At 37.7% G+C, this 27,915-nt stretch overlaps 1 protein-coding gene across 6 annotated transcripts in view; it reads right to left on the bottom strand.

The window, feature by feature from the left end:
- Positions 1–27,915, bottom strand: part of TRPM3 (transient receptor potential cation channel subfamily M member 3) — a 418,794-nt gene that overhangs the window by 232,302 nt on the left and 158,577 nt on the right. For 2 of the 6 annotated variants that reach the window (XM_032674615.1, XM_032674618.1), the window contains exon 1: positions 23,674–24,018. The exons of 2 other annotated variants lie outside the window; for them this stretch is intronic. In XM_032674615.1, the coding sequence (XP_032530506.1) occupies positions 23,674–23,763 (90 nt within the window). In that variant the 5' untranslated portion in view covers positions 23,764–24,018. Of the gene's footprint in view, positions 1–23,673; positions 24,019–27,915 lie in introns of those variants that run through there. 2 more of the 6 variants (XM_032674616.1, XM_032674619.1) reach the window with 1 other exon arrangement.

Here is a 27,915-nt window from a genome sequence, read left to right as displayed (position 1 = left end):
AACAAAATATTTTAATGAATTAATAAATATTTTAATAACATGTAGCAGCACAGTAACAGTAACAACTGTTACAGCTGCACCAGTACTAATACAGTGAGCATTAAAATATAGTTTAAGCATTAAATTAAGCATATATTAAAATTAATATCCTTATTTTGAGACAAACCTTTGCAATGTTACTTTCAATTGAATCTATAGTTGGTTTCAAGTTTCACAGTAACCACATACAGCTCCCCTGGAGAACCAGAAATTACCAGCTCTTTAAACAAGTAGGGAAAGCAGCAGGGTTTCAGCTGTGCTGCTCTGTGGCACAGCTTGGGGTATGGTTTATACAACCACCCAATTTCTGCACTGATGTCTCTATTTCTTTCTTGGTGCTTTCACTGCAATAATTTTAGACTCATTCATATATTATGTTTGTACAATGCCCATCACAACGTCCTGCTGAGCTGTAGTTTTCATGCATTTGTATAATGTCAATGTTTGGAAAAAACCCCACTTAGCATGCCAAACTGCATCTGGATGCCTGCCTACAAACATCGGCCTTCAAAACGTACAGAATTTCCCAAGTATTCAGGTTTCTGCCACTCCTGAGTTTGCTCCGCAAGAGTGCCCTTAGTCATTCCCTCTCTTCTCTAGGACCTCCAGTGTTTTGAGACAAAGATCTCCCCCCTCACTCCTCACAGACAGAAGCGGAATAAGGAAGGCTCCAAATGCTCCTTTCTGGGAGTGGAAGCGGGTCGCGGGGAGCAGAGAGGTATGGGAAGCAGCATTTACCAGTGGCTAGCATATCTCCTACCAAGAAATAAAGATTTACAGAATTCTCATTTTTCTCATATCAGATAAAAAAACTGTGTCTGCATGCTCATACTTCCTTCCAACTCAGGCAGCTGACTCATGGATACAGGGGAAGAATACACCTCATTGTCGATACTTTCTAACACTGGGCTAAAGTGCAATTTCTCCAGTCCTCTGAGGACAAAAAACCCTACATTGATCATCTTCAGGTTTGTTTAGGGGGCTAAGGTCCTTAGGTTATACTTTTTCAAAAAGGGCACTTGAAGATAAAATGCCGTGCATTGCAGCAACACAGTGGAGAAATATTTCTCTGTATTTGTAAATGGCTTGTGGAAATACCACATAGATTTTAGTGAAGGGCCTTTTGGAGTTTTCCAAACCAAAAAAAAAAGAAAACCAGAAGAGAAAGAAGGGGATAGTTTTAAAGGTAAAAGTCCTATCTGAAAGAAAACAAAATTCACTGGAAACAAAGCCATTATTGTAGATACACCTGTCTTTCTACTTCTCTCCCTTCGAAATAATTATTTATGCCCACGACCTTTTAAGACAGTGATGTCATAACATCTTACCATCTGCCACATGTTTACTTGTCTATACAAGCAATGCTGTTGATCCTCCTCCTGGTCACAATTTAAGATGATTTAAAGAGAGAGAGAGAGAAGCATCTGTTTTTCATTGCTTATCCTGTCTTAGTCTTGGTAATAACACTTTCACTACTGATAAAACACATAGACTGTGAATTGCATTTACATAATGAACTTCCATACAGTTAAACAGCTGACTTGCTAGCTGTGCAAAACTGATTTGAGGCAGAAAATCTCTTAGGGTTTCTGCTTTCAGAAGCATTTAAAAGTCAGATCAAAACTTAAACTGAAGAGTTGTAACTGACACAATGAACAAATAAGGAAAATGGTAACAATGTGCCCGCTGACACTCATTAACATAATTTTTGACTACTTTTGCTCAAAAAGTAACCTTAAGAGTGCAAAAGCATCAATCAAAACGCATATTATTAAAATATGGACATTTTCTGTCAAGGATCATGAAATAGTTTTTTAGGCAATCACATATACATTCATTGTATACGTGTATACTCATTTAAATAATCAGACATGTAAAGAATGCACCTGGTTGAAAATTACTGCATGTTGCTGATGCTAATCTAAGGCACAGAAAGAAGAATTTAAAGGCTCAATACATGCAATAATTCCTAGAGTATTTCAGTGCTATTATGAATATGGGGTAAGGAGGGAGGTGAAAGAAAGAATGTACTGGGCTTGTTTGTCACTAAAAGGAAATGACAATACATAGGGTACCAAAATACTAATAATGCAGACTGAATTTTCTTCCTTGGTAGAGAGGAAGCATGTGCTTTCCACTGATGCCTACAGAAACAGAAAAAAACCCAAACCAAAGTGCAAAGAATGGTAAAAAGGAAGGAAGTAGATAGTATCAAGCACTCACTGTACTGATCAAATATGCTTTCAAAAGCAATATGTTATTAAAAGACATCCATTTAAACTATATTTTACTATGCTGCTTTAATCTAGCAAAAAATCCTAAAAGGGCAGTTACCCTTTCCTCTTAATCCCAAGTACTTGACTCCATTGCTTTTTCTTGTGCTGGTAAAAGTGGAAATCTTTCTGAGCTACATCTGATGCTACCCAGCTCAGGGGGTGTCCTTGTGAATGCTGATACTGGCAAAAGAGCTGATAGGGAAAAAGCAGCTGACATTGAAGAAGCAGGAAAGTTCCTGCATTTTCAATGGCCATTAGCTTTTGTGAGATTAAAAATGACCAGACATAAAGGCAGGTGCATAAACAAAAGCTGGAAAAGGTGAAGGAGATGTATTGTATATTTTAAAAAACATTAATCACTGGGCTTTGAACTAAATCTTGCCTTTTTTCAAAAGATACTTCTGTTATTTTCCGTTTTACTCTTGCAGAAAACATCCTGTTGATCTGCTGTAGAGACATGTAAACAAAATGCTTTGTCATTTTTAGAGAGACAAACTGCTGGCTCAGTACTATGAAGGAAGGTATCATACACATTCTCAGACATCAGTTTCAAAACAGAAGATTTTGGGCTAGCTGCTAATTTAAAAAAATTGTAAGTAAAAAACATTAACAATCCCTGATTTAAAAGTTGTTTCGCCATAGAGGCTGCAAAATACAGTTGTCTGATCTGAAAGAATAGACTAAAACCATTTTAGTTGATGTTAAATGTCCTGTTTCTCTACTCTTTGTTGAAAAGGAAACATATGATGATCAAGATGAGAGTGGGCACAGAATCTGAGCGGCAGAAAAAAGAAGCATCCTACGTCATGTACAAGGTTTGTGTGCTACACCCACACACTCCTGTGGCCTAGTCTCTCTGCTCTGTCTAAGCTGAACTGGGCTCTAAAGAAGTACTGACTTACTGTAATTTACTACTTGTTAATTTCCATTTAATAAATAAGAATTTAATTTAGTTTTTGGAAATAGTAAAGATCCCCTAAAAGGGAAGTAGTTCTTGAAATATAAATTCATCTCAAATGGAAAAAAAAAATTAAAAGTATTTAATATTTTATTTTTTTTAATTGATGGTTAAACTACTCAGTGATTTATATAAGAATCTTATTTTTTAAAATAAAAAGAAAATTTATCCTAAAAATTCATCACGTTTGAATTATAATGAAGAAAAAACAATTTAATTAACTGACAGGCAATTTACTAAGACATCACCTGGATATACTGCAGGAATTTAACATCATGTACTTATTGGAACACACAATAAAGAAAGATGATGATGTAATAATTTAATATTGACTAGAGGACCCTTTGAACTGAGGTTTCTTAGGGATTATCAAGGGAAGCGGTGGAGATCTCAGGTTTGTTCTGGATTAGAAAGAATTTATGAATTATCAATGCTTCTGGCAGGATAAGGGAACTATTTTCTGTTCAGGTCTACTGAGGACTATAACAATACAAGATTTATGCTAGAAAAATATCAAAAGAAAACAAAAAGTGCCACAAAACAGAACAGAACACACACTCTCTGTGCAGAAGAAGCAACTAAAGATTTTATACTCAAATACAGCAGCTCGTCATATCCAACATATGTCCATAAGCCAACCTAATGGTTTAGTAGTATGAAAGACTGGACTGTTAATTATTAGTGGCTCAAACAATCAGCACAAAGAAACCACCCAAGCGCAGAGGGGGTGCAGGGTAGGTGTTGAGCCAGGTAAGGGTAGAGGCAATAAGAAGATCTTGGGATAGTGCTTTTTATCATGCCTAAGTCCTTACATAAGTAACTCAGCTGTGAAAACTCCCCTTCAGGGAAGTACTGAGACATTGACACGTACCTGAAGGTATTCACCCCTGCTGATGGGCCACAATTGACTCAACTATACTGATGTAAGAGGCAGCTGTAACGTCTTAGACCATCAAAGACTCCTGAAGTGTTCTGTGACAGTATTACATCATCCGTCTCAGGGGAGGTACCTGCAAATTCCCACCAAGCCTGAGCACAATATTAATCCAGTGGACATTGTGTTTTGTATGGCTTCTCCCACCCTCAACATATCAAGACAGAAACCACCACTTAAACCAATGAACATTGAAATTGCAACAATCAAATCTCATTGGAGGATCCAAGGGTGTTGAATATAAACCTTTCTCTCTCTCTCTCTCTCTCTCTCTCTGTGTGTGTGTCTCCTTCTTCTCATAACTTCTTAAAGTTTGCTAAGTTAGTTTGTGAAGTGCCTTACTGTGGATGTTGCTTTAAAGTTTGCCAAGAACCTCATTCTAACTTCGTTCTAAAGTCTGCAAGTAAAAGTTACTGAATCTTCTCAGAATTTTGTTGTTTCTCCCATGAACCACTCAGAGTAAATCAACTAACCTTCCCCTACACCCACTGAGTGGAACAAAGCCTAAAAAGTAGTCAAATATTAATATTTGGAAACCAAAGCCAAAAAAGGTAAGTCTTAAAGAAAAAATTAAGATCTGAAGAAATAATTACATTTCTATTGCAAATAAACTATGATGTTGTGCCAAAGACAAAAATCAGCCTTGTAAATTTCATGTTACAGAGCAGACAAGAAGGAATGCCTGATTTACAGGGCTTACAGGAAAAAAATACAAACTGTGAATGTGCAACAAAGTGCACATAAGCTGAAAAGACAAGTCATTCAGATGGAAAAGACGCTCTACAGGAGTAAACCATTCCACATAAAAACAAATGTCCTGTACAATGGAAATTTATGGATTTGCAGAGATTTGCATTCTTATGACAAAGACAGAAGTCAACTGTCAGAGGATGTCATAAATTCTCACATTGTGGGGTTTGAGGAAAGGCAACCAAAAGAAAATGAGTTTCTTCAAGCAATTTTTCATGGTACTCTGTAAGGTGATAACAAAGACATCAACGGTATCTTCATATGCTATATGCAACCCAATGAACTGGAATCACTGTCAGTGTGCAATTAGACAACTAATTCAAGCAGAAGCATGTGCCTTTAAAAATTAAGTACATGAATAACGAAAGACTTACAAAACATGCCAGTTGAGATCAGTAGCACTATATTTGGACTAGACTTATTCAAGTGTTCCCCAGAACTCACTAATGGGGCTAACTTTGCTGATGACACCCTGGGATTGATGCACCCTGGGCAAGTTTGCAGATAACACCAGGTTGAGTGTGACCTGCTGGAGTGTAGAAAGGCTGTACAGAGGGATCTGGACAGGCTGGATCAATGGGCAGAGGGCAACTCCATGAGTGTCAACAAGGTGAAGTGTCAGGTCCTGCCCTTGGGTGAGTCAGCAGTGTGCCCAGGTGGCCAAGAAGGCCAAGGACATCCTGGCTTGTATCAGCAGTAGTGCAGCCAGCAGGACCAGGGCAGTGACCATGCCCCTGTACTTGGCACTGCTGAGGCCACGTCTTGAGTCCTGCATTCAGTTCTGGGTCTATCATGGCCAGAAAAACATTGAGGTCCTGGAGCTTGTCTAGAGAAGGGCAGTGGAGCTGATGAAGTGGTTGGAGCACAAGTCTGATGAGGAGCAGCTGAGGGAGTTGGTTTTGTTTAGCCTGGAGGAAAGGAGGCGTGGGGGGGAAGAGGGAGGGATGGGGTGGTGTCTTATTGCTGTCTACAACCACCTCTCTACAAAGGAGACTGTAGTGAGTTGGGGGTAGGTGTCTTCTCCCAGGTAACAAGTGACAGGCTGAGAGGAAATGGCCTCAACTTTCACCAGGGCAGGTTTACACTAGATATTTGGGAAAAAATTTCACGGAAAGGGTTGTAAAGCATTGGAAGAGATTGCTGAGGGAAACAGTGGAGTCATCATCCCTGGAAGTGTTCAAAAACCTTATGGACATGGCACTCGAGGACATGGTTTAATGATGAACATGGTGGTGATTCTAGGTTGATGGTTGGACTTGATGATCTTAAAGGTCTTTTCCAACCTTAACAACTCTCTGATTCTGTGAAAAGGGAAGTGAAAAAAATTGCACCACTCTCAAAAATATAGTTTCATGTCACAAAAGGATCATGGAAGCTGCCTTGTCTTTGCTAGTTACACTCAAGCACCAATCACAACTGAATTCAATATTAAATGCACTTTAACACACCAAAAGGATAAGAATGTTTGGAAGTGAACTAAGAAAATATGATCATATTTTCATCATATATGACTTTACTTTCCTGTAAAGTAATACATAGCAGACTTGTGAGAGAGAAATTTTTCATTACTAGTAATTTTTTCAGTTGTTCATAAATTACTGACATATAAGTACACAAACACAGATTACATAAATCCTACAAAATAAGAATACATCTAATGAACCCGTCTGATCCAGACACAGGGACTGAAAAATTAGTACTATTTGAGTGTGACCTTAGAGCAGTCTGTACAAGCACCTTCCCTGATCATCTCTGTAGAATTTGGAGCTGAAATTTGTAGAATATGAAATATTGCCAGATCCAGTCATATTTGAAGATACCACACAAATGCATCAGACTAACAACATCATTCTGAATAAAGATACCTTCATCATCTCCACAGTAATATATTAAGAATAAATGAAATTTATAATAGCACAAAGAAAAAAAAATTCAACTTCATGACTTTACCTTATGAAAATTCAGACAACTGTGTAAGTAACAAGAATATTGTACATACTTAGACAAAGGACCTACAACAACAACAAAAAAATCCATCTCACAATAAGAAATGAAAGCTGAATCTACTTTGTAGTAATCTATTTTGCAGCATGAGTAATGTTTCCTATTCTGTGGCTTAAAAATTGTATATGATAGATTATCAGTTGACCAAATTAAATTTGAATGTGCAGTGTAGATTTACTATATGAAGAATGTATGCAATGGTGTTTATTGAGGTATCATCTTTCATTTAGCATCCCCCTTCTAATATCTTGCAGGCTTACTACTTTACATTAATTTTAGTCTGTGCTCCTTACACTTCAGCTTCCTGAAGCAGACAAGATCATCCGTAGCAAATGATGCAGTATTCTTAATTTGGAGAAAAATCTTTTAAAGTGTATAAATTAATGAAAATAATTCAAATACGTGAAAACTTAGGCATTATCACGTGTTTTGGTCTGTTTGTTTTATTGTGTTGTTATGACTATTGCTTTTAAGAAATACACTCTTGTTTTATACTTTGGACTAATTACTACAATTTGTGTTATGTACACACAGGCACAAAGAAAAGCAATTAGCATATCATGTTATTCACTGCATTACCTATTTAAAACAAAACAAAAAAGAACTTATTTGATACTAGCCCTCAAACTGTCCATGGACTCAATTTTCAAATCATCATTCATTTTTCTACAACATAATTCATTTTATAGCTTCATATCCTAGCACCATAGCAAAACATTTGTGCCACAGGTAGAGGTAACCCAGAATCCACAAAAAGATAGAGGTAGAATTATGGGCCTAAGTTCCCCTGATTTCTGTTTTGCCATTATATGGTTCCAGTCAGGAAAGCTGCAAGGACTATAACTTAGAAAAAGATGACATGCTACCACAAGAGTCAAAATCAGCCAAAGTTGCAACTGAAAACAACACGGTTTGTAATAAATTAGGTCTCTATGCTGTCTGTATATTTACCTCAGTGAAGTCAGGACTTAAAACTTGGAGGTGAGACAAAGAAGCAAGTATTCAATATCAGGTTATTAAGACATTTATTGTGGTGGCATAACCATTTCCTAACAAAAAGCCATTTTGAAGAGGGTGACAAGGTTGTCTCTTAATTCTTTTTCATTTAAAAGGCAATTGCTTGCAGCAATTACAAGATTAGGACAAAATTAGAGTTAGGTTAAGCTCATTTTGTTTAGATTGCTTTTTGTATGCTTATGTGCAGATACTGGGTATGGTAAACATGGCATCTTGTACAGTTACATGTATTTTTGTGTGATTGCTGCAATATTAAGAACAGGCAGACTATTAGTAGTACTACTATTGCTCTTGCATTCTTGATTTTAGCTTAATCAAGGCTTCGTAAGTATGTACCTAATTTTCATATTTTAAAAAAGTTCTAAGGTAACTATATCAGAAACTTCATTTTTTTTAGATAGAGATTTATACCTCATAAATATTTAATTTATATCTTTATTCTACATGGCCTTAGAGAGAGTAACTTACATTTATCATCTTTCCCTATGAACCTTCAAAAAAACCCCAAACAACACCCTGAACAAAGAACAAATTATTTCGGCAAACCACAAATTCTGTCACAAGAAAGCATTAGATCTGGGCTGGAACATGTAGATGATTAGGTAGACTTTCTTACCAATGAAATAGAGGTCATTCAAAGCTGAGAAATACTTACTCCAAATTAGATAGGTAATGTGCCAAACAGTGTATTTGCCTGACACATAACTGTGGGTTCTTAGTGATTACATGAATGACCTGAACCTTATTTTTTACATTCAATCAAAAAAACCTGCATAGTCCATCTAACACTACAGTGAAGTACTGGTTCAGCTCACTAGCTCACAGCTTATGGAATTACATTTGAATTATTAATGCTACCTACATTTCTCCCTTGAGTTCTCTCTCATTCAATTAATCAATCTTAAATTTTTTGGCTCATACAATGTGAAAGCATCACAAATTGAGAAGCTACTGTTCTAGGTTCCTCGTGCTTTTCCTGAGTACAAATCCATACATGCGTTTGTAAAATATTGAGATAAAGATGGTATTTCTTAAGCAACTAATTGCAAATGGGACTAATGGCAGAACATATCATATTTAAACACACTGAATGATCCAAACAGTAAGTTAATTAAGAATCCAAGAACTATTTTTTTAATTTGAATTGTATCAGAATTGCTATATTTGATGATACAACAGACCATATATTTACTAAGATAGTCCTGCTTCCACAGCACTCTCAGTCTGCAAATCTTCATGCACTCTCCTGGAACAGACGTCTGGGGACAGCGACCTTGTCTTTGTGGCCATGGTTCACCATCCAGATCATGAAGCTGTCTGTGGAAGCCGACTGTGTGGTAGTGAGCCCACCACATCTTAGGGTTGAATGAGACCATTTACATTGAGATTAGCAGGGACAATATGCCCTAGAGCTTGGGGCCTCAGTCAGAGCTGCCTCTCATAACCTTGTGGCCTTTCAGTTAATGCCCAGTCATGCCCCACATCAACTACTGTCTCTGCTGTAGACAGCAGGAACATCCAAAGGGGATCCCAGACACATGAGACCCCAGACACTTTGTTCTTCCTCATTTTGCACACCATTTTCCTATCACCCTTGCACCCATGACTGGAGCAGCACAACCTCGTAGTTAAGTGATGATAAGAATCTTTGTGCTTCTCTCTGGGAAGGAGATAGCTAGAGCCTGAACATAAAACCCTGCTTCAGGATCCTTACGGATGTTTCCTCCACCATAGCTGCCAGTGGTGCCTTAGCCCTATTCATAAATACTAATCAAAAGAAGTCCTGCCAAAGAAATGATGGATAGCCTCACTGTGCCTAGCTGTGCAAAACAACTAAATATTCAAATTGAAATGAAGTAGGTCACAGAAAACAAACAGCTTGACAGCTTGTAGCTGATATAAATTGCTAGCTCAACTGCTAGCATGCTAAAGAGTCAGAGACACAATGGCTGTCTGAACTCTGTGAAAGCTGTCCGTTGCTGTAAATCAGCTTCTTCAACTATGATAAAATCAGCTATCCAAACAAATTTCTGAGACACTCAGATGTAAAGATATTACTGCAGAAACAACTCCAGAACATAACTGCAATCTAATGTGCACCTAGAAACCACTCTGTTTCACATCTACAGAATAAAGTTTGTCCTTTCACCCTTGATATGCTGCCACCAAGTGCTGCCGCTGAGAATAACTTCAGAAGACTCTTCTGATGACTGCTAAATTCAAGAAGCTTCTATGATAACAGCCTAGCAGTTGCAGTGCTGTTCTGCACTACTGAAGTGTTTAAAAATGTATCTTTGTCCACATTTTAAAGCAGAAGAGACATCTGCAAAAACAAGGACATTTTCTTTGAAGATTAACAGTCTTTGCTCTGCTTTGAAAACTAGTCAAATCAGGAAAGCACAAGTCATCAGGTATCTCCAGTTAGATCAGGCTGCTCAGGTCCATACAACCTGTTTCAGTGCTTAATCACCCTTGTGATGACAATTTGTTTCCATTACTCTTGTCCTGACACTCAGCATCTTTGAAAAAATTCTGGGTTCGTCTCCTCTGTACCCTGATTTTAGGTATAGAAAGGGAGAAATAGGATTTTCCCTCTGCCTTCCCTTCCTATGGCTAAACCAACCCAGCTGTTTTTTGCATGTCATATGTGAAACTCCCTGACCAGTTTAAATGGCCTCCACCAGACTCACTGCAGCATGTCCATATGTTTCTTGTTCCAGGGACCCCAGAACTAGACACACACTGAGATGTGGTCTCACAAATAGAGAGGAAGGATCACTTCATAACATCATAGAGTCATAGAATCTTTTAGATTCAATCAATTCCCTTGACCCCTGCTGCCTACAACCCTAACAGAGTGAAGGATGCAACTGGTCCTCTTTGCTGAACGAACACATTGCTACCTCATGTTCAACCTTGCTGTCCACCATGAACTCCAGTTTTCATCACTATTTCTAGCATTGAAAGTAAAACAGCAAATGTCTAGTAATGTTTTAATGTTTTTATAAATGATATAGATGCCGCAGCCAAATGTAAATTCAGTAATTTCATTGACTGTATTAAACTAGTAGGAGCTGTGGACTACCTTGAGGATAGAGAGGCTTTACAGAGATATCTGGATAGACTGGAGAGCTGGGCAACCAAATTAAATTTAACAAGAGCAAGCACTGAATTCTGCATCTGAGAAAGGGTGATCCTGGGTATACATATGAACCAGGGGATAAGAAGCTGGAAAGCATCCTCACATAAAGAGATCTGGCAAGATCCCTAGAGACAAGATTGAGAAGGAGCAGTTGAGGGTACTTGGTTTGTTCAGCTTGGAGAAAAGCAAGCTGAGGGGTGACCCCATCCTGGCCTACAGCTTCCTCAAGGACAGCAGTGGAGCAGGAGTTGCTGATCTCTTCTCTCTGGTGAGCAGTGACACGACACAAGGAAAGGGACCGAAGGTAAACCAGGGGAAGTACAGACTGGACATTAGGAATAGGTTCTTCCTGCAGAGAGCAGCTGGTCACTGGATCAAGCTGCCTAGGAAAGTGGTGATGGCATCAAGTCTCTCAGAGTTCAAGGACTGTTGGGTTAGTCGTATAGTTTAGTTTTAGGAAGTCCTACAAGCACCAGGAGTAGGACTCAATTATCCTCTGACTCTTATGGGTCCCTTCCAACTCCAGATATTCTATGATTTTATGATTCTGAGTACATATGGATGAGCTAACTAATTTTAGCTCAAATCAGGAATTAGTGATATGCTCTCCCTAGAATGAGATTGGGAAGCAGACAGAAAAACAGCAGCTAATGAAAGGATTAACTTGATTAGATAAAATTTCTGCAAAAACCTGATGTTAGTAATGTGACATTCTAAAATATATTTGTATTTTATTGTCTGCATGAAACCCAAAGACATTGTTTTAATTTTAATTTTTTTATTTTCATCTGCTTTATTATGTTTATAAATTCTCAACAATACTTCTATTTCTAACCTACTTCAGTTTTTTATTTTTAAATAGCCCCCTTTTATGAATGGAATTAAAACCCAACAAACTAGTACAAACAGAGATCTGCTAATACGCACATAATCCAAACAAAGTGGGATATATTAATAATCACTGCTTTAAGCATATGTTTTAGCATTTATGTATTCACAGAGTATTCAGAGCACATATCAACTACCTGAATTAATTATGGGTATCTTATTCTTTACTGAATCTTCCTGTTTTGTGGGTTTTTTTACCATTGAAACAAATGCATTATGTTATACTGCCTGTGGCCTCACAGTGAAAAGTTGAAAGTCCACATAGCAGGAAGCAAGTGCTCTAATGACACTTGATTTGAGTATCTGAGACAGGTCTCAAATGTCAAATTCAGAGGCACAGCCCATTGCATCATGGAAGCACAGAAGAAGAAACCTAAAAAGAGCTAAAATTTTAATGGAGCAGTTTTGATACAGACCCATTACGAGTTCCTCATCTTAGCAATTTTGATTTTCTCAGCTTCAGAAAACAAGATAACAAGCTGCTGTTTATTGCTACTGTTACTTCCAGAGTATGTTGCCTCAGCGGTTTCTGAAAAGTCAATCTAGATTCAAGGGATATTAATTCTGAGCATAGAAAAAAAAGGCATTAAAAAGCAACTTTGAGGATGTTAATGCTAGCTTTACTCAGGATGATATATATAACGCATGCTTCCAAACTGGGATTTTTCATTGGCAGACATCTTTTTCTAGATTATACATATACATTCAGTGCATTCAAAAGCATTATGGTACAAATGCTATAGGTGAAGAGATATGTCAGCGTAGTTGAGACGCTGTTGCAGTATTAACCTTGTTTAGGCTAAGGCCAAGGAAGAAAGTGTGAACTAGGGTCCAACAGCCATGTCACCCAAACTTAAACCACTGTAGGGTGCTGGTGTCCATGCCCAGAGCTGAGCTGGGACTGGAGCTCCCCAGCTCCTTCCCACAATCCTGTGGTGCTGAGCTGACACGGGCATACCTGGCAGCTCCCTGATTTTGGGATCCCTGCCTTCCTGACATGAAATGACCTCTGAGTTTCAAATGAGCATTTACTAACATCTGCTAAGAACAGAATTAGGCTTAGGATGACTGTCACAAAAAAATCTAGTTATGAATGCTTGAAGCAATGTCATATAAAGTGATCACATTGATACTGAAATAAAGCGTATTCCGCAAAAACAAGCTAAAGTAGAATACTTCACCATGCAATTCCAAGCACTAGGTACAAATACTCCATGAATAATGCAGTTTAACTGTAATAAAATCTCATTTTCTGATTACATCAATGCAAGGACTAGAATTGCCATGGATAGTGAACGTATACTTATTGCTCAAAGAAAATTAAAATTTCTATGTTATGCTTCTAATAAATTGAATTAATAAATGTTCTACACACTTCTCTGCAGCTATTCATAGTTATTTAATCATATTAAGTAGTTTGTTTCAACTGTTTGCCCTCCTCATTTACTTTAAGAGGAGAGTACATGAGATTTGATATGGAAAATATCTGCAGCATTAGTTATCCACACAACTGTTTGCAGCAGAGGTACCTGAACATACACTCAATCTTGAACCAAAACAACAAAGTGAGCGTTATACATACCCTGGACTATTGCAGTGTTTTTCCTCCAAGCTTCGAGCTCTGCTATCTGGTAAATAAGGGTCACACCCTCTAAAAATTAGTGAAAGTGTCTCCATTGATTCAATTGGATTCACATGAGTTGGAAATAAATTAATGTAGAATAACTGTGTTAACACATTTCATGATGCTGAGATGCTAAGCGTGTCAGGTAATTTTATGCAAACAATTTGCTCATTTCAGTGCTTGCTTAAAGACTTTGTATTGTAGTCACATCCCTAGTAGACTGTAATATTGGTGAACAAGTAGTTCTCATTTGCTCAGACTCTACAGACATCCATTTTATCATGGGATATTTTAGTAATGAATTTTTGAACATCAATAAACCAGAAAATTTGCACTATTAAAGAAATAAAAGCAACTAAAAGAAAATAACCTCATCCTTAGATCTTAGATATTAGTAATAGCAGTCATAAGACTCTTAAGACGAAGCAATCCTCTGAACAATTTACTATTCCCATCCTGAATAAGCTAGAGTTCCCACAGTTACCATTAATAAGGAACTGCACAGGATATTTTTTGTCTTGATAGATCAGATTTTTATCTTTAAATTGTTCTTAAATAACTGCATGAATCAAGAAAAAATAAGTTGATCACATTTAATTTCCCCCAGGATATGTCTGAAAATATTTTTTATTCACCTCCCCTCCTCCCCCCATTTGGGTTAGCAGGATCAAAATCACCTTTTTATTCCAGAGAAATGCATCTACACATTAAATTTCCTCATTGGTATGTAATAAAGGTAGTGCATATGCTTGAAACTCAGTGTCTTAATAAGTACTGAGCTGCTGATTGTCCCCCACATGGAGTTTTAAAATTTCTTTGCTAATATGACCATTAAAAAACATTGGTTTTATGCAAAGAAAAAAAGAATATTTCTGCTGTGCAAATAGAAAGGGATTGAGCCCTCCCAAAACTCTCCCTGAGGACTGATAGTTGTTAGTCCACTCACATTCTTATAAAATCAGTTAAACCAGAAAGACATTGCAGACAATTTAACGGAAATTTATTCAGTCTCTTCAGGACACTGAAATTAAGGAGGGTTGTGACACCTTCTGTTTCCTTATCAATCTAGTTTATAGAGCTAGGATTAGAATGGAAGATTGAGCAGGAGTCCCTCACATCCCTGTTGGCCTTTCCAGTAAAACATCTGAAAACTAAAGAAAGACAGAAAAAATATGGGCAGCAAGTCTGACTTCTGTGGAAGATACAGGGGAATAAATAATCTAATAATGTTCGTTGCAAGATGACGAAGATACATACATCATGAGCTGATCTATTAAACCAGCCAATTTCCAAACACAGCACAAGAATTTTTAAGCAGAAAAAGCTGCCACATCTGTCTCCTCTGCTCATAATGGACAAAACAAGAAATACAGTTTTTATGTGCAGCAAGAAAGATCCAGGCAGACACCTCAGAAAAATACTTCTGATGGCCTAGACAGGGTCACTGTAAAAGACTGCCTATTGCATTACAGCTTTAGGAACTTAGACAAACACCTAAAGGAATTATCCATGTTGAACTAGTCCTGCTAGTGGCAGGATATAGTAAGCATCTTTTGGGGTGTCTCTTTTCATAGCGTATCTCAATTTATTCTGTTCTCACAGAAGAAATTAAGCATCAGACCCCTAAAAAATTGGCATCATATTCTTTTTCAAGACAAAGTTGGATTTGAACTGAATAATACAAAAAAGTATATGGCTTCCAAGCAGTATCACTTTGCAACCAGCTGTATCAAAGACAATACAAAATTACAGTCATTGCATCCAAAACAAAAGGGATACCTTTAACTACCGCTTTGCTTGTCTGAAGAAGCATTTTGAGGAATCGCAGAAATTTGGTTGTTAGCATTATTGCCATCATAATCCAGCACCACTATTGTTTCTGTGACTAAAGGCTAAACAGCCAAATACCTGAAAACTTCTTTAAATGACACAGTTCAGGAAAAGGGCCAGTGCAGAGGTGGGCAGAAATGTAGGGGAAAAAAAAAATCTGAAAAAAGCTGCAGTATTATGGCTAGGTTGTGCACATCTTCACAGTTTCAATGTGATAGTACAGAATTTGCAACCAGAAAAAAACACTGTTCATCAAACATGGGCTCCTGCAAAAGATATCACGTACTAGTCTGAAGTACTGAACCCAAAAGTTGAATAAGAATATATCTGGAAAATGCCTTCTGCTATTCAGGACACTTCGAAAACTCTACATATAATCATATAAAAGTCAGTCTGAAAGGTCCTCTGGATACTCTATAATTAGTTCATCCAGTTGTTGTTTTGGTCTCTCTTTTTAGCTATATGCAAAGATGCATGATCAGCCATTGCACTCTAAAACTGAGCTGTGATCTTTAATTACAATAGACCCAGCAGCAACACGTCATGCCCATTCAAAACACCAAGGAGGCAAAAAAATGGCATCCTTCTGAAACAAAACAATGTGGTGGATCCTCCCTAAAATCTTAATTATGATGGATCAGTAAGATACTACCTCGCCCATCCGCATTTACAAGCAACAGGTGAAGAAGAAGGTAAATGAAAAATGTTTCACTCAATCATCTTCTCATTAATGTAAAATCAGCCTGATAATTGTTATAATTACATCATAAGAAACTGATATTTTCTTCAGCAACGTCCTTGACACTGTTAAAAGCACTTTGTCAGACTGTTTCATGTCATCATATTACTTGGTGGATGAAAGATATTTTCGATGAAGTGATTTTATTTCATGCTTTATTACCAGCTTTGACACAAATATCCAGAGAGCCCCCAGGGCATTTCTTTTTACACTGTAGCATAGTCTTGTTAGCAATTCAGGTGGAATAAAACTACTCAGCTTCACTTTGTGGTCTTGTGCCCTGAATTTTTCACATGGCACCCTCTCAAACATAAGGAACAGTATAGCAGAATAACATTAAAATCTTATGCTTTTAATACACTAACACATTAAACAACATTGTATCTGTAACTTCTGGCTTGTATGACTTCTATACTTAGTAGCATTTTACAATTATTTTTAAAACAATAGTGTTTGTTCAGAGCAACTCTTAGTTTTTTCTTCTATTCCACTAATATACATAAAAATGCTACTTTTTATTATTTTTATTTCTCTGGAAATTACCATAAATCATCTCTCATGCAGTCACAAATTATGAAACTTCATTTCATTTCTGACAAGCAAGTTTAATGCAGTATTTCATATATTATCAATTAAAGGCCATTGGGAAATGCTGCCACTTGCTGCCTCTTTAAGTACTCAAATCTGAAAAGGCTGAAGCTCATGGGAAGCAAAGATCATTTATAAGCCAAAACCTTCTGTGTGCATGAAAAGTGGAATATCCTGGAGTACTTCTCTGATATCTCTGATATCTTCATCACTGTAACCCACTTGCCATGTGGCACAGAAGAAGGCAAAAACCTCACTCTATTTTCTAAGATGAAGGTAAAGATGAAACTGGATTTAGAGAAAGCACTGAAAATAATATTGAGGTGCAAGAGGATAAAAACCTGCAGCAGTTGAAGGATCCTTATTTTAAAACAGCCAAGTATTTTTGTACTGTAGCTGCTGCATCAAGACTGAAAATTTTGTATTACCTTTTCTATCACTTCTTTTTTGAAAAGCGCTCACATGGCAGTGACATATCTAGAAAGAAAAAGCTTTTTTTTTAATCCCCTAAAATTCTCTGGTTTAAAAGAAGAAAGTTTGCATTCACACAAAAAACTTTGCGTCTTTTCTAACCTGAAAGTCAAAATCATTTTTCCCTCTACATGGCATTAGGAGATCACAGTCTCTGCCTTCAAGGTGTGTCTACTTTTCACATGTAGGCTCTTCCATGGAAACATGACTTCGTTTTTATCTCTCACTTTCTCTTTTTCTTAATCGGGAATACAATTCTTTTTGTGGAAACTAATTTGGTGCTACATCTATTCAAAGTCAGTGGTCATCAGCCTGAGTCATATTCACGGAAAAGATTCAGTCAATAAAGCAAACAGCTAACACTCTCTGATTCACCTTTGATCACAAAAAAAATGCACACTGCACCAAAGAATTAACGACACAGACTGACTACTTGTTTATATAAAATGAAAAAATCATTATCGACTTCCACATTTCCTCTCCTTTCAGAAGAAATGAACTGACATAATCCGTCAGAAACTTCTTACACGTGATCATGCCTGGTTGCCGCACAAAAAGGATCAGCTCATCTCACTGCTGATGAGAGGCATGACTTCAAGAAATAAGCAGCTTTTGAGAACGTGCAACCTCCAAAAGGTATATTATCAGTTCTTCAGCCTCAGCTGTGAAGTGTCTTCACCATTCTGCCATTGCTTGGTTATAGACTGTGAAGTACCAGAGGCATAGCTGACAGCTGAGCAGCAGTAATGCAAGCACACCTGTGCAAAGGGGCTGTGAAGCTACACTGCAACACCCATTGCTCCCCTAATTTGGGGTGTAAAATGAATTTATTGACAACAAAACAGGAGACTGCAAAGACATAGTAATGCCCTGCCCCAGGTCTCTCTTCTGCCATCCTTGAATGGTGAAACTGATGGCATAAGGAGCAGAACAGATAACAGAAAGCTGAATCGTTTTCTTTTCTAGAAACATGGCTTTTGGGCTTCTAATGACAAATAAGTCAGAAACATGTAACATGTATCACAAATATGAACAACTATTTTCTTTCTGACAGGAAAAGAAGTGTGTTTCTCAAATAATTTCTTTCTGAATAGAACTTACATGCACTCCTAAAACTCATGTATATTTCACACCATATACAGCATCCCAACCATACCTACAGGTGTGACTAGTTTTTCTATTAGTGAATTTATTAAAAAAAAAAAAAGTCACAGTGACTGGTATTTTCTACATGTCTGTGTGTCAGGCAGTCTGGTCTTAAGGGCTGAACTGTGATTCCTTCCCAAAATGCATCAAATTCTCCTGAAGGATGTATAAGGATGGCTCATTCATTATTACAATTTATGTCAGTAAGCAGTTGAGTGCAGACACAGGTAAACTACTACCCTAATTTTACTATCAGTAAAGTGTGTATTACTTTCAAAAACATTTAGTAAACCACCTCGGTAATGATAACTGTATGCACTAGGATTCGTGCCAAGAATATCAGTTTTTCAGTCAAGACTCATTTCGTTGCAGTTTGAAAGGTGGATATAGTAAATTAACTAAAATAATAGAATTCTTACCTATTAAGCACTAATAAGCTAGAAGACCTCACTGCCAACTGGACATCAAAATACTAGCCAAGAGCAAAAATACCTACACATTTTGACTGCCTTTGTGTTTAGATTTCTGCTCATTTTCTCATTGCTAGTGAATAAACAGCATAAAAAGCTTATGCTTCTGTTTTTAAAGACCATAACACAATCTAACATTACGATCTCACAATTATGGTACACAAATATACTTAAAAATATTTTAAAAAATCATTTATCAAAAGTATCTTTCCTGAAATATAGGAGTATTCTATCAGTCCAATAACCTTTTTAAAAAAACAACAACTCTGCAATCCATGTGAGGAATAAAATCACATCCAAAAGATACAGTTTTCACCTCTCTTGTAGTCACTTTTTCTCACAGTATGGGGTTCAGAAGTATAAATATTTTCTTTTTTATAAAGAACACAATTCATTCTTCCACCGTTACGGAGAAGCAATTTTTTCACTCAGTTTACCAAATCAGATCTTTTTAAATTATCCTGAAATAAAATTGTATTTGGTAATTGAATAGCAATGTAATTTTAGCTGTTTAAACTATTGAACACTGTGGTATTTCGCCATGTACCTTAGTGAAGTCTGCCACATATTCCCCAGTCTTTATTCCTGTAGATACCTTCTTTATGGACATAACCAAATTTGCTGTAGGAAAAATATTGTCCGCACAGAGCACTAGGACACTAGTACTATATCCACATATATCAGACGAGTCAGAAGTTTGTATTAAAAGACACTGTGTCTCATTCTAATGAGCTATTATTCAGCTTTTTAGTTTTCTTTTGGGTTACCGTATACATTCTTGGTAGGGTAATTAACTAAAAATAACTAACAAAAACAAAATCTAGCTTCTCATTTGATAAGAAATTTAATGTCTGATCTCTTTAAACTTCCACCAGTTCAGAGAGCTAGGTTAGGCTACTCTTTATTTGGTAGAGTTGAGTTGGCATTTTTACTGAGTGGTATGCTGGCAAGAAAACATCCAAAGATTTCCTCCAATGTTTCTTCTGATTCACTCAGTTTCCTTTCCTCTGGCCCTTCCAAACTTCCAGTCTTACAAGCTTACTTACTGACATGCAAGTCAAATTCATTATGAAAAAATTTAGTAGTCTTATTAAGAAGAAAAAAAAAAAAGAAAGCTGGGTAATTTGTTGCTCTTCAAATGTTGTACACTTGCCCATCTATAAGCCTCTGGTGTTGCACATTATGGACCTTTTATTTTTCAGTCCTCTGTCTACTCTCAGTTTATTTATTTATTTTTCTTTAACATATTGACCATTTCTTGATTGCACTTCTGTTTCAAGCAGAAGTGCAACATCTGAAGTCTCTTCTAGGGCATGGGATCCTTTTAGTGAGATCTTCAGTATGATGACATTCATTCATTTTTAAGAGCACACAACATTGTTCTAAAATGTCCATTTTCTCTAAAACTAACCTGATCATCTCAGAAGAACGATGGTTCTGCACAAAGCCACCTCTGCATATATGCTTATATATGCTTCTTACTCCTTACTTCAGATAGGAAGGCTTTAGACAGTGTGCTAGCATGTGTTTAAGCATATTGAAACAACTACAAAAAGTATCAGCATGGAATGTGCTAGAGAAAATAATTATTAGAGGGAAAAATGAGATTTTTATGCAAGTGGCAAAAATCTTGTCTAATAATTTGTTTCAATCTGTACTTCAAATACAGCTCCTAGTACTCTGTGTGCCTGTCAGAAAATGAAAAACTGAGAAAATAGGATTATAGAACCACACCTACAAATGAGGATATTAGTGAAGTGGGTTAGAACAGGAACACATGCCTGGAAGAAAAGCACAGGGACCAAAACTGGACAACATCTACAAGTGATCTATCTTATCTAAATTATACAAGACTACTGTGGCCAGAGCTCTATCAGATGTTAATTCAGGCAACAGAGCGGTGCACACCAATTCAACAGGATGGAAAAAGAGCATAACCTACCTGCTGAATAACTCTTTTTAGTATATATTTAAAACCAGTAATTTCAAGACAATCTGATAGATCTGTTAGTAACACAAAGAGCCTTGCCTCCATGCAAGCCCCAGATTCTAGTGTGAAAGCACTAGAATCATACATTTAAAATTGTATCCACAGGATAAGAACTTTAAACTCCTCACTGAGAAGACACAAAATTAATTGAAAAGTTCATGTTTTCTATTACAAAGGTCTAAGTATGCCACAGTGATTTTTTGTATGTATAACCCAGGAAATCTCTGCTATCCCTCATTCTTCAGAATGAGGTATATCATAGAACTCAATGGTGTCATTTAGCTTTTATGCTCTAGTAGATTAAAATAAAGTATAGAAATGACAAAGACAGAACAATATCTGATATTTTTGTACTCTTAATAAATTTACATTGCACATTGAAATAGAGTTTGGCAATGATAGAAAAGCATATAATAATAAAAATATGCCATAACATATCAGGTTTTGCAAAGTTTATTCTGTTATGGAGGGCATTCTCTGAAGAGAAAAGATATATAGAAAAGAGTCTAGTGAATGTTTACTTAAAAACAATATTGCACTAGTCCTTAAGACTAATTAATCCAATTGGAAACTGGGCAATTAAAAAAATGAGCTTAAATTATTGCACTTGCCTTTCCAATGCGCTTGGATTTAAAGGAGCACTTTTCATTTAGAAAAAGAAAAAAAAAAGTTGTCTTCTCTATTTTTTGGAGAAAGATACAAAAGAGAAAAGAATACTTCCTATATATAAAAATTTTCAATTTTCCTGAGGAAAAACAGGAAAATATTTATACTAATTTAATTAGTATATTTAATGCTGCTGTAATTAGTCTTCCCTTGATGAAGAATTTCTTCAGGTTGGCTGTTGGAATTAAGTCAATGGGCCCCTGTTCTTATGTCAATCGCTTGCTTTAAACACACTAAATAATAAAAGACAAAGATAAGAAGAAAAATGTTAAGCTCTCTGGGAGCCTAGAAGATGCTGATGTATGCATTTCCCTCTCCAATCAAGCAGCTCTGCTCATGAGCTGAGAAAGGAGCCAGAGTCCCACCTCCTTTGCCTTGGTCTCTCCCACACCTCACACACCCCTCTGTGCAGAGGTTGCTTATCTCTGGTTATTTTCCCTGCTGTTGTTAACTCTGCCGGGTCCACTCACTATCTATTCCTAACAGATTATAGCTGTAGCTTCAGAAAATCATTTTTAGTCACTTCTTTTAATAATTAATCCCAATGTTCATCCTTAAAATATGCAATGAAGAGAAACCATACATATGGGGCGACATTTACCTGCCAAAAACCAAATACTGCAGATTACCCTGCTCACCCCCGACCCACCGGTTTTGAGAGTGATGGTAAAATTCCCCACATCTGAGCTCTCACATCTGGGCAAAATTATGTTTTCCTAAAGGTATCTGACTTGTAGAGTTTGCATATTCTCATGTGTGCTTCTGGGGCTGGGGGGAAGCCTTTACAGAACAATCAACACCACCCTCTGATTTGTTCTGTATTAGTTATATTTTGATTTTTCAGCAATCTAACTTTTGTCTTTCTTTTGTTCTTTGGAGCTGCTCCCAGCAGCCATACATCTGGTTTGGAAACAGAAGTATTTTGATACAGTAACCTGTTCCTGTAAGGATGTGACAAATACCTTTATGATATACAGGATGGTCACTTATGCATCACATATACAATAATTATACATACAAAATATGTCTGCTAAGAGCACTGTCATACACTACACTGTCCAAGTATGTTACAGTAGTAAGAACTGACCTAATTTCCAAGCTACTCACATAAAATCAGATGGTTATATCAAATGTTAATACACTGTTAGAATAAACACAATTTATTTGGCTGTATATTAATTTCAAAGCCAAACTATCAAATACTAAGATGAAATGAGATAAATAGTGTAATGAGTCTAACATTTTATAAAACAAAGCCTACAGGGAAATTACTATATTGTTTAAAATTTCATTGTACTATCCAATTAATTTAGATGTTCCAATAAAAAAGAAGACTTTTCAGCTTAATGTAACCGTTTTCCATCAAAAAGTTGATTCAAGATATTTTGTTTTCCAGCTACAAATGCCTCTAAAACGGCTTCAGTGGGGTGTGCAGTAGTAGTGGTACTCTGCATGCTATGATTAAGAGCCCTCTACAGTATATAATCCCAAATAATTTTTTGAAATAGAAAATAATTATTTCCTAGGAAGGTACATTTAAAAACACTTTCAAAAGCACCATCAAAACTCTAACAGTTGGTTTAAACAAATAAAAAATCAGGTAGTTTCACTGATGCTGTCTGCATTGCCAGTCTTTTGCTGACCTTATTCCCATGTACAGCTTTCAGCAAGCCAAGATAATTTTTTTCCACTGACATATTGCTCCACTTACAAGTTGGTCTGAGTAGTACTGGACCTTCAGGTATTTCTTAGGGACTACATAACCCAAAGAACAGATAGCAGAGGACTGCTCACAAAGGAACACGCCTCAGAAACAGACACCTTCTTCATCCCTAGAAGTTCACATCTTGATTTTTTTAAGACAAGGCAAATAGCAGCACAGATATCCATCATCCCTCTTTTCCTTTTTACCCCTCTTACAGACCTTTCTCGAGAGCCAAACATGCTGAACAGAGTACCAACAAACAATACTGGTATCTTCAGGTGCTCACAAGGGGTTTCAAAGGTAGCAGGGAAGGTAATTAATACTAAAGTTGGGACTATTTCTGAGTCAACTTTCCAGCAACAGCCTCTGCAGTCCTGCAGACAGGTGCTGAGCGGCAGACACCAGTTCCCGAACGCAAAGAGGGCTCTCACCATACCTTAAGGAGCCTGACCGAGGGGAGGAAGGCGGCATGGCACAGCTTCCGGATGGTCCAGTTGAGTGGCCGGGGAGCATCGGTCTGATTCATGACTGTCCACAAATCCCACCGGGAGATCAATCGCAGACCTGACAGCGCCTACCGCGGAATCCGCCCTCCGGGGCGCGGGCATCCCACGATGGGCGCGTCCCGCCCGGGCCCGCGGTGCCGCAGGGCAGAGACTGGGCTTGACTGAACTGAGCTGGGCTGGGCTGGGCAAGGCTGGGCGAGCGGGGGGGGCAGCGGCAGCCGCCGAGCCTCCTTCCTCCAGCAGCAGCCTCCTGAGCGGGGACGGCAGTGCTCATGCATGCCAAATACGGCTGGAAGGTGGAGGCGATCCGCCCGTGGCTCTGGACAAGCTGCCCTGGTGAGCGGAGAGGGGCAGCCCGTAAGAAAAGCGGGATGTGGCGCTATCGGCCACGCTCCCTCCCACCCGCCTCCGGGAGAAGCAAGGTTAGTCAGGCTGAGCCGAGCCTCCTGCCTCGCTCATGCGCTTCCCCGGGCCAAAAGCAGGGCAGAAGGAATTGAATTTAAATAAAGCAAGGGAGGGGTACCTGCACTTTCTTTCCCAAAGCGCTGCGAGGAGAGGGAAACCGGCATGAGGGGAGGAGGGGCCAACCCCCAGACAACAGACTGACAGAGGGAAAGTAAATTCACACTTGATTTACTGATACAATGGACCTAGAAAGCATTTCATTAACCTGGCATAATCAGTGCACTAGCAGCAAGTGGCAGGAGTTAGAAGCTGTACTATAAGAGCATGAGTGCTAACATGCGCATCCTGGACAAAAAAAAAAAACCACCAACAACTCACCAAACAAAAAACCCCACCAAAAACCAAGTCAGAATTCAGCTCATTTTAATATTGTGTGCCCTAAGTAATTCTTTCAGAGATATGCAAACAACATGAAGTAATATTGCTGGAGCAATTCAAGTATAGAAAAACATATTTCCATCTTGGGCACTAAATGGCCCTCCCAGATAATGAAGATAGTCTTAATGGCAGCTCTCCAGCTAAAGAAGATATACCTTTTTCCCCACTATTTTTCTTATAGGATGAAAATTACACGAAGGAAGAGTTAGAAATTGTAAAAGAAAGCCTATAAAGCAATGGTGATTTTTCATTTTGCTAGTAATTACCAGTTTTTACTCAGATTATGGACAAAACCAGCTGCTTCTCAGTAAAGTTTAAGTCCCTCATAACTCAGGTTGGAAAATGCACTATCAATTTACTCGGCTAGTTTCATTGATCTGCCATTTTCACATTTCCTTTTAACCTTAATGGACATATTTTTCCCCTCTATAATTAATTCTTAGTATCATGTCTACATTCATCAGCAAAAGCTAAATAATTCTCCAAATGAGGGTAAAGAGATCAAGGCTACTGTTTTTTTGGAACTTATGCATGCCAGCCAGCTCCTCTTCACTGCACCCTTTCAAGAATTTTATGAATATTTTTATTCAACTCAGTGTTGGATTAAAAATTCTTCTGCCCAGAATATAATGTCCCAGAACATAGTGCAAAACTGATTATGCACCAGAAAAGCCACCTGTTCCACCCCACTGTACATGGCAAAATTATAGAACTTCAAAGGTGCAGGGATTAGACCATGAGTTGTGTGTGGAAAAGAAAGGGTAGAACACCAGGAGACATTACTTTGTGGCAAAATTTGTGCAGATGAATTTCTGGTTATGGTAGAGCAGCTAGTTTAAATTATACATATTTAAACATCTGTTGCTTGAGCTCTTAATGTATTTGTTTCATGAAAGGAGGAAAAAACCCTTGCTATTGATAGTGAAATGGAACTTGAGTAAGTAAGTATAATTAGCTAAAACTTCTTTTCCAAGGTTCTATAAATGAGGCAAAATTAAATAGGTAGAAAAAAAAATTGACTTAAAATAGCATACACCTTAAAAGATGTACAGCATGTTAACTTTGCTCAGTTATAAAGGTAATCATATCCAGTGATTAAGCTTTTGGAGTTCATAGTTAAAAGAAAACAAAAGACTCAAATCAGAAACAAGAACTCACAACTCCCAAGTCCATGGCTTTCCCCTGTCCCACACCCTCTCAAGACATACTGACAGGTTTTTTTACCCTTGAAGATCAGGAAAGTTTCTTGGAAAGGTACCAAACTCAGCATTACCTTGAGCTTTTCACATCCATTTTGCATTAAGCATCTGTAATAAAACAAAATATGCTAGGGACGTGTATTAGGGACAATGAAGACAGAGTAATCATAGCATGCTGCCTTTCTTTACAATGAGTAGAGTAATAATTCTCTGAAGATGCTAGAGAGATGAAGACAATGAAGAAACATAACAGATAGCTTTAATAAACTAAAAATAGTGAGCGCAATGTGTCTTCTAGCTTGCACAGAGGTTCCTGTCTCTGAGATGAGCTCTATCATTGCTGCCTTCTGCAAACAGTACCTCAGGGACAAGAGTTGTTTTCTAGTGCAGCGTTTAATACAGGCCTGATTTCCATGGCCTTGTGCCTTACCTAGTCATCTGTATTTGCAGAAAATGAGTGCAAGAATATGAACTTCTATCAGTCGCAGTGAGGAAACTGGGGGAGAGGACATTATCATGACATGGGTAGATAATTTAAACACTTTTATTTTTCATGAATACTTCTTACCTATAAGCAATACTGTTGTGACTTTGAGGCTATTGAGTGTAAATTTGAGGAAACTGAAGCAAGGAGTTTTCTTTGTATTCCCAGGAGCCTCCATCAGTTTTTGGTAAGCATAAATGGTGAAGGGTTGGGAGATAAAGAAGAAAATTCTGAAAAGTTTTCTTTTCAGACATTCTGACAACAAAGGTTAAAAATATAGTGAAAGATTAGGGATATGATGGGTTTTTATGTGGTTTGGGGGGCTTGCCAATTCAGTGAAAAAGTCAGAGTTGAAATCTCTTATCCTTTTCCTGTCAGAAAAAGCAAGTGCTCAGCTCAGCTCTTCTACAATTTGAGGCCTATTAGGAGATGGAAAGATGTAGCAATCCCACTAGAATTTAGGTTCCTACTTTGTTAGATTTAAAAGATGGAGCTGACACTTTCATATTTAAACTTTGTCCTGGAAGTATGATCACTGCACGATCAGTATTCATATCTAGTTCTTTGTCTCTTTTGAAGGAGCATCTTTGGTACCACAGAAAGGCATACCAAATAGAAGATAAATTCTATTGCTTCCTGCAATACAGAGATATTGCAGATTTTTCTAAACGCTATTGTTAATGGAAAGCATTTTTTGACTACTTCTTTTTGGATTACTGCAATCTAATGTGATAATAATTCTACACTTGGAAAGCTCTGATATGGTAAAATATAACACCTCTGGGAATGCTACAGAACAGAAAGTGGCTGAGAAACTCATTAACATCCAGACCTCTCTGAGCACATTAGCAACATACAACATTTTCAACCTGAGAGCAAACATTAAACAAGATATTATAAGCAAACCCAGCCACTGTTCTCCTATCCTGTCCAAGCAACAATTCCTTTATGAAATAAGAGATTTGGTGTAAATGAAAGGCAGAAGGGGCTGGACTAGAGAGATATAGGAAACTAGAGAGATATAGGAAAACAGAGAGATATAGGAAACTAGAGAGATATATTGGTCAGCAGGGTAGAAAACAACCTCTTCTGCGTGGCCATTGCCTAATGTGAGAAATGTCAGGCAGAAGAGTTTTCCCATGATATCACACCTGTTCTTCCCATGTACATCATGGAACAGAATTATAAAATCATAGAATTATAGAACAGTTTGGGTTGGAAAGGACCTTTAAAGGTCATCTAGTGTAACACCCCTGCAGTGAGCAGGGACATCTTTGAGTAGCTCAGATTGCTCAGAGCTCTGTCCAACTTAACCTTGAATGTTTCCAGAGATGAGGCATCCACCACCTCTCTGGGCACCGAGTATTTTACCACCCTAATTGCAAAAAACTTCTTCCTTATATCTTATGTAATGTCTGTTTCTAGCTTTGTTATAGGCCACCTTCAGCTACTGGGAGGCCACTATAAGACCTCCCTGAAGTCTTCTCTTCTCCAGGTGGAACAGCCCCAACTCTCTTTGCCCTTCCCCATAGGAATGGTGCTCCAGCCTTCTGATCACCTTTGTGGCCCTTCTCTGTACTGAAGACCCTAGAACTAAATACAGTACTACGGGTAGAGTCACAACAGAGCAGAGCAGATGGGCAGAA

The sequence above is a fragment of the Chiroxiphia lanceolata genome, chromosome Z (assembly GCF_009829145.1).
Source record: "Chiroxiphia lanceolata isolate bChiLan1 chromosome Z, bChiLan1.pri, whole genome shotgun sequence".
NCBI classification, from domain to species: domain Eukaryota; kingdom Metazoa; phylum Chordata; class Aves; order Passeriformes; family Pipridae; genus Chiroxiphia; species Chiroxiphia lanceolata.
The sequence above is the reverse complement of the archived record's forward strand: the minus strand, read 5'-3'. Positions and strand labels throughout refer to the sequence as shown.